This window comes from Cervus canadensis, chromosome 3 (assembly GCF_019320065.1).
Source record: "Cervus canadensis isolate Bull #8, Minnesota chromosome 3, ASM1932006v1, whole genome shotgun sequence".
NCBI lineage: Eukaryota > Metazoa > Chordata > Mammalia > Artiodactyla > Cervidae > Cervus > Cervus canadensis.
The window spans coordinates 83,421,919-83,431,749 of NC_057388.1; the positions used below are offsets into that span (position 1 = coordinate 83,421,919).

At 41.8% G+C, this 9,831-nt stretch overlaps 1 protein-coding gene across 2 annotated transcripts in view; it reads right to left on the minus strand.

Annotated features, from left to right (window-relative positions):
- The window catches only part of WASL (WASP like actin nucleation promoting factor), a 78,309-nt gene extending 76,629 nt beyond the window's left edge, over positions 1–1,680 (minus strand). The window contains exon 1 of one of the 2 annotated variants that reach the window (XM_043463614.1): positions 1,207–1,680. In XM_043463614.1, coding sequence (XP_043319549.1) covers positions 1,207–1,323 — 117 coding nt within the window. In that variant the 5' untranslated portion in view covers positions 1,324–1,680. The remainder of the gene's footprint in view (positions 1–1,206) is intronic. The other variant, XM_043463615.1, reaches the window with a different exon arrangement.
- Positions 1,681–9,831: the final 8,151 nt, after the last annotated feature.

Consider the following 9,831-nt stretch of genomic DNA (forward strand, 5'->3'; position numbering starts at 1 on the left):
ATCTCCTACCAGGTGGAACAGGATACAAAGGGTAAACTCCTAGAAAGTTAACAATTAATCCAGTAACTTCCCAGAACTTGTCTAATCCTAACTTCTTAAACAAGCAGGAGCAGTCTGGGTGACACATTTAACATTAGGAAGGAAAGCTGTAAAAGGTACGGCTCTTGTTGACATTTCCCTCGGTGGTTCCGGGGTGTCAGTGGCACAGACTCTGCAGGTGTTAACCAGTAAAGTGGGGAGAAAGGGACCCGAACACCGTTTCAACAGTCTCAACCACAGCTCAACTCGGCCACCCCAGGAAGATGCAGGCTGACAAGGCCTACCCCACAGAGCACAACCTCCCCACCCCCAGAAGCGCCAGCAGCCAATGTAATGAATGCTTCCGTCAACAACACATTCCCCTTCCCACAGCAGAGCTGCTGGCCCAACCGGCCATCTGGAGTTGGAAAAGGCCGCACAGCACCGACCTAAGACTCATTCTCAGATCCCAAAAGGCCAAGAACTGCTGGAGATCGCGGTTCCCCTGAGCTGGGTTCTGGGAGAGCAGCATCTCGCACCAATGCAAAGAAACAACAAAAACAGTGGAGAGGAGAGAGAAACCAGGCCTGAGCAAGACTGCTGGAGAAATAAACCTCGTTCCTCTGCAGTGGGGAGCAGTAGCATTTCCTGCCCCCCGTTCTAAACCGATGCACTCGACTTCACTCCTTCCTGAGATCCTCAAGGGAGAATAAAAGACGACCTTACGGTTCGATTCATTCATATCTGGGCTTCGGTCCCCGACCCACCCACTCCTGAAACCGATGGCATTGTGAAGGAAAGTGCCCCCACATCGGGGTCGTAGGACGAGAAGCGAGGGCCAGTCCAGGAGCCCAGTTACTACGATCAAGCAGCTCCTGTAAAAAGATCCCCGCGAGGCCTGACGGTAAAGTTTGAACCAGCAGCAGAGGCACGGACCCGGGTCCAAGCGAGCAGGGTTCCAGCACAGGCCTGCGGACCTGACACTTCCCTGCTCCTCGGGCAGGTCCGGGAGGCGACCTCCGGCCCGCACTGCCCGCACCCAGGGAGCCAGGTCAGAGAGAGGCCTGGCCGGCAGTCCGACCCTCCCCGCGTCGCTCCCGCCTCCTTCCCAACTCCCACTTCCCGGCTCCCCCTCCCGGGCCCGGGAGACTAAGGTCGGGGGCGGCGATGCGGATCTCGGCCACTGACCACACATTTTTTGCCGAGGAAGGTGAAGAGGGACTCGTTCTCCTGCGGGGTGAGCAGCAGGGACCCCACGTTGGTGACCCTCCGCGGCGGCGGCGGCTGCTGCTGGCCGGAGCTCATGGTTTCGCCGGCGGGGTAGGGAGGCCAGGGCCGTCTCCTCCGGCGAGTGGGCGAGCGCTCGTTCCCCTTCTGGGTGACAGGGGCGGGAGGAGGGGAATCAGAGGCGTAGCATCTCGCAGCTCCTCCGGCGCAGGGAGGAGGCCACGGAAGGAGGAGCCGACGGCGGGCCGCGGTGAGAAAGGGGAGCTCCCCGTTCCCGCCGGGGTAGGCTCTGGCCGGACGGTCGTTGTCCTCGCACTCCGGCGACTGCGCTAAACTCCCAACTCCTCCCCCAGCCTTCCTTCGGCGGCAGTGGCGGCGGCGGCGGCAACGGCCTCACAATCCAACATGGCAGCGGGGTACGGGCGAGACCACAGGACGCTAGACGCGGGGGAGCGCGCCGGAAACGCGCGGCTGCGGGCCGGGCCCCGGGAGGAACCCCACCTCCCCACGCCGCGCCTGGCTTCGCCTAGCCGGCCCGAGGCCACGCCCACTTCCGGCCGAGCCGCGGGCTATGCGCGGTCTGCGGTCGGACGCGGGGCTCTGGATCCGTTGCAGGCTTTGCGTCCGGACTCGTTCCTTGGGTAGTCGTCTTCTACGGAGGCTTGAAGAGAGGAGGTGGCTCGTCTCCGCCGCCGAGCTGTCATCCCCTCTTCTGAGACGCACACCTTTGCGGAGCGTCAGTGCAGACCCAGGTCTTCGTCCCCGAAATAGCTTTTATTTCTGAGGCGTGACTGCCAGATTTTCGAGCGCCTGTCAGAAAGTTCTGGAAGCTGGAGACGGAAAATGGGAGAAGGGACGCCGTTCCCTGTGTTCCTCGCCAGTTCGCTCAGAGCCGCAGGTGCCTGTGGTTTCTCAGACTTTGTCCCAACTTCAACAGTGGGAATGGACGAACAGGCCTCTGCCAGGATTGTGAAAGAGACCTTGCTGATCGACGTTCCTAAAAAGCCAAGGCCCTTAGAAGAGGTTTCTACTGCCCGCTGGTATTTCTCAAAGGGATTAATAAATGTATTTGTAACATTGCAGTTCGGGCTTGTTTCTCTATGGGTCCTCCACACATTTCCCCTGCTGTTATGAATTGAAAAATATTTCTTTTTCCCTTCCTCGTGTTTTTCTTTCAAACTCCAAAGGCCTTGTTTTCTTTTTATCCAAAATGAATGTGCCCATTTAGAGATGTCACTCAGAAAAATACATCATCTAACTTAATCCTTATGTCAGGCGAGTGTATGCTCCTCGGTTCTTGTCTCATCACACCAAAGATTTGGAGTGATGCTTAGAAGTAAATCTCAGGAATCTTTAAAAAATTTACATTCAATATTGGAAACTACCTAGGGTAACTCTGTTCAGTAGATTAGACAGCTGTCTTAAAACGAAGTTTGGTAATATGGAGATGATAAATAATACACACTGCTCTGAATTATAGAATAAACATCTCCACTTTAAACAAATGAGCATTTATTGCATAAACATTACTTAGCATCATGTTTGCTTATTATTAAACAAAAAACGTATGTTAAACTCAAGACATCTATACGTTGACAAATGAAAGTTAGTAAAGCTATTTGATTTTAATATTTCCGAAAGCTCCCAGTACAAATCTTGGGTGTACTAAACAAATTGTTAAGCCATTATCAATACTCTTTAAAAATATTAAAAAATTAAAATGAAGGCTGCATTAATGAAATTAACTGGAAATAAATCTAAAAGGAAAATGTAATCATAGTTCTATGAGTCCTTACATAAAATATGGATAGGTCAGAGTTACCTTGGTTCAGTGTTAGGGAAAAAAGTGATTTTGAGAAAGCAGGCAGACTTTTTGTAAAATAATTAGGTTTAGAAAGGCAGTAGAAATATAAACAAGGAGTTGCTGTTGAACTTCAGAACTAACAAACTTAGAAGCTGACTCAGTTTGTCTCATATCAAAAGTGAGATTCCTATAAAGCCACTGTGACAGTGGAAAGCACTATAAATTACTGAGAGGTAGAGATTAGAGCCCTAATATTTACAAACCTGTGAACCAGGATAGTAACAAAAGTATAGACTTTAGATAGTCCAATTGGAGTTCTTGTGCAGCCATTACAGCTTTATGGACTTTGGCCAAGTTGCTATTCTGAGTTTGTTTCCTCATCCATAAAGTGAAAATAATTTTTATTTAATAAAGGTGTAGAATAAACATAATTAAACCTACTTCAGAGTTATAAAATTTACCAAGATAGCATGTGTAAAGAACCTGATACAGAGTGGTTAGTCGAATACTATTTGTCTTCTCATTGATCATCGTTGCCTGTGGTCTGCTCTGCCTTCCCTTAGCTAAGGGAACTAGCATTGAGTTGAAGTGTGTATTTTTACCTTTGTTGTATCTAGGCCTGGAAAACTACCCTTCATATTTGGGACTCTGTGTAATTCTTCAAATACATAGTGGTGAATTTGGGACATAATTTCTTTGTTAGACTTTCTAGTTAGGCTATATATTGTGCCACATAGGTTATATATGTCCCAGTAAGCTGAAATTATAAGACTTTAAAAAACGATAACTCTAGAGACAGGATCATATTAGTTTCTAAATAATAAAAAGGATAGAAATTTTTATGCCTGCCTACCAGCTTTTAAAACTTGTAGATTATCAATCTTTTGAATATGGGAGAGAGAGATGTGAAAAAGGACTGTGAAAAGAGAAGATACAGGAGAGAATAGATGATTCCACAGTAGCTATAAGTTGTGAAATCTATCCTATGGTGAGAACTATGGGCTCTGATCTTTTCACCATCTCCTTAGCCTAGACTATTTATGTTTTAATTTTTTTTTTCTCTCTCAGAACATTTTCAACGTCTTATTTCTAAATGCAGTTTTCTGACTATTTGCCCTTCTTTTTTTCTTTAGAAATGAGAATGGTAAATTATAATGACCATAGGCTTTTGTCTCAAGCCCAAAACATTTCTTTAGCTTTTCCTCCAAATTATAAGTATGTTTTGTCCACAAAATTGCAATTTAAGTATTATCTACCCTTGCATTGTTATTTTTGCTTGCCTCTAGGCTTTTTCCAACTCTTTGTTCTTAAAATGTGAAAAACGTAAGGGTGAACACTGCATTGGAAATAGTACTTCCTTACTCTCATGAGCACGTGAACAAGCAATATTTGAATTTTCCTCCTTTAGCATGCATACAAGGATTCTGTTTTTCCATGTTCACCCTGAGACCAAGTAGTACCAGCTATATTTGTTTCAACAATGTTAGCAAGTCCCCTTCTTTCTTTCATTCTTGATAGCATATCCTCTTTTTGGCAGAACACAAGACATCTTTCTCTCTGTTTTCTTTGGCAAGTTATTTTCTTATCTCAAATTCTTTTTACCCAGTTTGAGAGACTGGATTTGATCCAGGAAATAAAAAGGATTCTATTTCCCTTCGACTAAGTGTCTTGAAGTTTGTAAGCTAGGTTAAGAAGACTGGGGATTTTATCTTCCTGTATGTATAAAATGCATAAGCTCTCTTAAAATGTCTATGAATATCACTAAGAATAAGGCAGTTTTGTTTAATATTTCCTATTTAACTGTCCTTGACTCAATTAGAATCTATTTTAAATTTTATTTTCATCTTGCCTTGCTAAGAGCCTTTAAGATTAAGTCCTCATTTTAACAGAAAACATTAGGGTAGCTTCCTTATGAAAACAAGGGCATTTTTTCCAGGGGCATTCCCTGTCGTTATCTTTATACTTTGCCAGTTTCTCCTGTCCTGCTGCTCTGTTAATCCACTTCTTTACAAATGTCACTGTTGATGTACTGTTACAAGTCTTCTGAAACACCCTGTTCCCCTTGCTAATGTTAATTATTTAAAGATGTAGTGACACCCTTGCTTGTAAAGGACTGTGCAGGTAGCCGCACATAGGGATCTGCGGCATTCAGCAGCCGTTGTGGTCTTAATTACCAGTCCAGGGTGCTGCTTTCCCATGGCAGAGTCCCAGTTATAGTGACAGAAGAGCAGTAAACTTGGATACTGCAGGGGTGATGAATATCATTTCCCTCATGCAACCTCCAAGTGCCATGGCTTTAGGATTTCACATAAAGTATCTCTGCACATTTATGTGAATGTTGCATATAGCAGTGTTTAAGAGAATTTGTTCTTGTTCTCCCAAGTTAAATGTTTCATTTTTCCTCAACTAAAATCTTGATAAGTAAGCTAGCAAATGATTTTCCCCTCCCTTCCTTTTTAAATTCATTTTGAGTACAAGCCTTTCTGGGGCTTACTTTTTTAGAAATAGCTTATGTACAACTCATTCAGATTCTTTATTGATCTTTGTGGAAAACAATTCTAAATTGTGCTAGTAAATTATCGGTGATAGTTACTACCGCTGGTCTCCAGATACCTAAAACATAACCTTTATCAAGAAATGATTTCAATGTATGTTATAGTATGTATGCATAGTAACTGTAATATAGTATGTATAGTAACTATGTATGGTATAGTTCCCAATATGCTACTTACTGTTCTTTTTTTCCCCCACTGCTCTTTTACTTTAATGAATATTCAGTGGTTCTCAGTTGAATTATTCCAGACAAAGGGGGAAAACATTGACCTCTTTATTATAATATATTCACAGCCAATCTACATATGAATGAGTAAGCAGTTTGGATGTTGATGATTTGACAATACCATGCATCCCCATGAATACCTCACTGAAACTATCAAAATGAAAGATATGGACTCTTCTATCATAAAACGTTTTTGGTGTTATATTGATGAAGTTTGTAATTTCTAGTACAGTAATTTTGGGGTTCATTTTTATTACTCTTTTTATGCTTCAGGTTTATTAGTAGTTCATTTTCCATTTCAGAGTTGAAATCTAAGTTTATTTATTGTCTTTATTTTAATTGAGATATAATTAACATAAAACATTAGTTTCAGTTATACAACGCAATTCAATGTATGTACATACTGAAAATACATATAGCTTTTAGAAAATCAATTTTTAGCTTTATTAAAAGTGATACATTCATATGAATTAAAAAATAAAATGATACTACAAAGGTTATAACAACAGGGAAACCCAGAAACTCTGTGCTTCATTTGCTATCCCCTTTGCTCCCCCAGGAGTCATCCAGTCTGAACTGTTTCTTTTGGCATTTATATATGTATTTCTAAATAATATGCTAAGCTACTGTATATTGATTGATCAACTTAAAGAAGTATTTATCAACTTCATATTATATTTGCTGAGGATTTATCTCTCTTAGATTCAAGGGATTAGATCTGATAGACAGAGTGCCTGAAGAACTATGGACAGAGGTTCATGACATTGTACAGGAGACAGGGATCAAGACTATCCCCAAGAAAAAGACATGCAAAAAAGCAAAATGGCTGTCTGAGGAGGCCTTACAAATACCTGTGAAAAGAAGAGAAGCAAAAAGGAAAGGAGAAAAGGAAAAATACACCCATTTGAATGCAGAGTTCCAAAGAATAGCAAGCAGAGATAAGAAAGCCTTCCTCAGTGATCAGTGCAAAGAAATTAAGGAAAACAATAGAATGGGAAAGACTGGGGATCTCTTCAAGAAAATTAGAGATACCAAGGGAACATTTTATGCAAAGATGGGCAGAATAAAGGACAGAAATGGTATGGTCGTAACAGAAGGAGAAGATATTAAGAAGAGGTGGCAAGAATACACAGAAGAACTATACAAAAAAAATCTTCATGACCCAGATAATCACGATGGTGTGATCACTCAGCTAGAGCCAGACATACAGGAATGTCAAGTCAAGTGGGCCTTTGGGAGCATCACTACAAACAAAGCTAGTGGAGGTGATAGAATTCCAGTTGAGCTATTTCAAATCCTAAAAGATGATGCTGTGAAAGTGCTGCACTCAATATGCCAGCAAATTTGGAAAACTCAGCAGTGGCCACAGGACTGGAAAAGGTCAGTTTTCATTCCAATCCCAAAGAAAGGCAATACCAAAGAATGTTCAAACTACTGTGCAATTGCACTCATCTCACATGCAAGTAATGCTCAAAGTTCTCCAATCCAGGTTTCAATAGTACATGAACCATGAACTTCCAGGTGTTCAAGCTGGATTTAGATAAAGCAGAGAAACCAGAGATCAAATTGCCAGCATCCACTGGATCATGGAAAAAGCAAGAGAGTTCAGAAAAACATCTATTTCTGCTTTATTGACTATGCCAAAGCCTTTGTGTGGATCACAACAAACTGTGGAAAATTCTGAAAGAAATGGGAATACCAAATCACCTGACCTGCCTCCTGAGAAATCTGTATGCAGGTCAAGAAGCAACAGTTAGAACCAGACATGGAAAAAAAGACTGGTTCCAAATTGGGAAAGGAGTACATAAAGGCTGTATATTGTTATCCTGCTTATTTAACTTATATGCAGAATACATCGTGCTAAATGCCAGGCTGGATGAAGCACAAGCTGGAATCAAGATTGCTGGGAGAAATATCAATAACCTCAGATATGCAGATGACACCACCCTTATGTAAGAAAGTGAAGAAGAACTAAAGAGCCTCTTGTTGAATGTGAAAGAAGAGTGAAAAAATTGGCTTAAAACTCAAAATTCAGAAAACTAAGATCATGCCATCCAGTCCCATTACTTCACGGCAAATAGATGGAGAAACAATGAAAACAGTGACAGACTTTATTTTTTCGGGCTCCATAATCACTGCAGATGGTGACCAGCCATGAAATTAAAAGATGCTTGCTCCTTGGAAAAAAAGTTATGACCAACCTAGACAACATATTAAAAAGCAGAGACGTTACTTTACCAACAAAGGTCCATCTAGTCAAAAATATGGTTTTTCCAGTAGTAATGTATGGATGTGAGAGTTGGGGTATAAAGAAAGCTGAGCAGTGAAGAACTGATACTTTTAAACTGTGGTGTTGGAGAAGACTCCTAAGACCGCAAGGAGATCCAGCCAGTCCATCCTAAAGGAAATCAGTCCTGAATATTCATTGGAAGGGCTGATGCTGAAGCTGAAACTCCAATACTCTGGTCATCTGATGCGAAGAACTGATTCATTTGAAAAGACCCTGAAGCTTGGAACGATTGAAGGCAGGAGGAGAAGGGGATGACAGAGGATGAGATGGTTGAATGGTATCACTGACTTGATGGACATGAGTTTGAGTAAGCTCCAGGACTTGGTGATGGACAGGGATGCCTGGCATGCTGCAGTCCATGGGGTCACAAAGAGTCGGACACAACTGAGTGACTGAACTGAAAAAGCCCTTGGAAAGTTAGTAATGGTTGAATGGATTGGAACCATAGGATAATACACCTTGATGTCATTTATCTATGAATAGCTATTTAGCTAATCCATTAAACAATATTATAATACATTTTTTTTGTATAATATGTTGTCAAAGCCAGTGATATATAGATTTTCTAGTTGGAAATTATCATTACTTTTTTTTAAATAGGGGTATAGTTGCTTTATAGTATTGTTAGTTTCTGCTATACAATGAAGTAAATCAGCTATACGTATACATATAGCCCCTCCGTCCTGGACCTCCATCTCATCCTGCACCCCAGCCCCACCCATCTAGGTCACCACAGAGCACTGAGCTGAGCTCCCTGCACTATCCAGCAGGCTCCCAATAGCTATCTGTTTTATACAAGGTAGTATATATATGTCAGTCCCAATCTCTCAATTTATCACATCCCATTCCCCCTGCCCCATGTCCATGTGTCCATTCTCTACATCTGTGTCTCTATTCCTGCCCTGCAAATAGGTTTATCTGTACCATTTTTCTAGATTCTATACATATGCATTAATATATATATTTTTTTCTCTTTCCGACTTACTTCACTCTATATGATTGACTCTGGATCCATCCAGTTCTCTACAAATGACTCAATTTTGTTCCTTTTATGGCTGAGTAACTTTCCATAGTATATCATTACTTTTTAAATGTCTATCTCCTCCATTATTAGTCTTAAGTCTCTCTGAAAGCTCGGATCATGTCTTACTCATCTCGATATGATATCTTTTTAATTCTTTATATGAACCTGCATGCATAGTCATTTCAGTCACTTCAATTTTGTCCAACTTTTGTGACCCTATGGACTGTGGCCTACTAGGCTCCTCTGTCCATGGGATTTTCCCAGCAAGAATACTGGAGTGGGTTGCCATTTTCTCTTCCAGGGCATCTTCCTGACCCAGAGATCAAACTCAGTGTCTCCTGCATCTCCTGAATTGCAGGCAGAGTCTTTACTGCTGAACCACCCGGGAAGCTCTAATAGGTTTACAAGTATACATTTAATATTGTATATTATATTGTATAATATTTAACCTATATAATATTAAATGTATACTTGTAAATCAAATGATCATTTTTGATCCACAGCACAACATTTGAGTATTTTTCATAAGTTACAAAATAGCTATACAGGCTCCGAAATCAAGTCAAGAAAACTTCAAGTCTTCTCCAAACTCTGCCATATACTACTAAGCATGTGATATTCCAAGAGTCCTTGGAGAGAAAATACAATCTGCAGAAATCAACACACAACCTAATGGGAGCAGGGAGGGG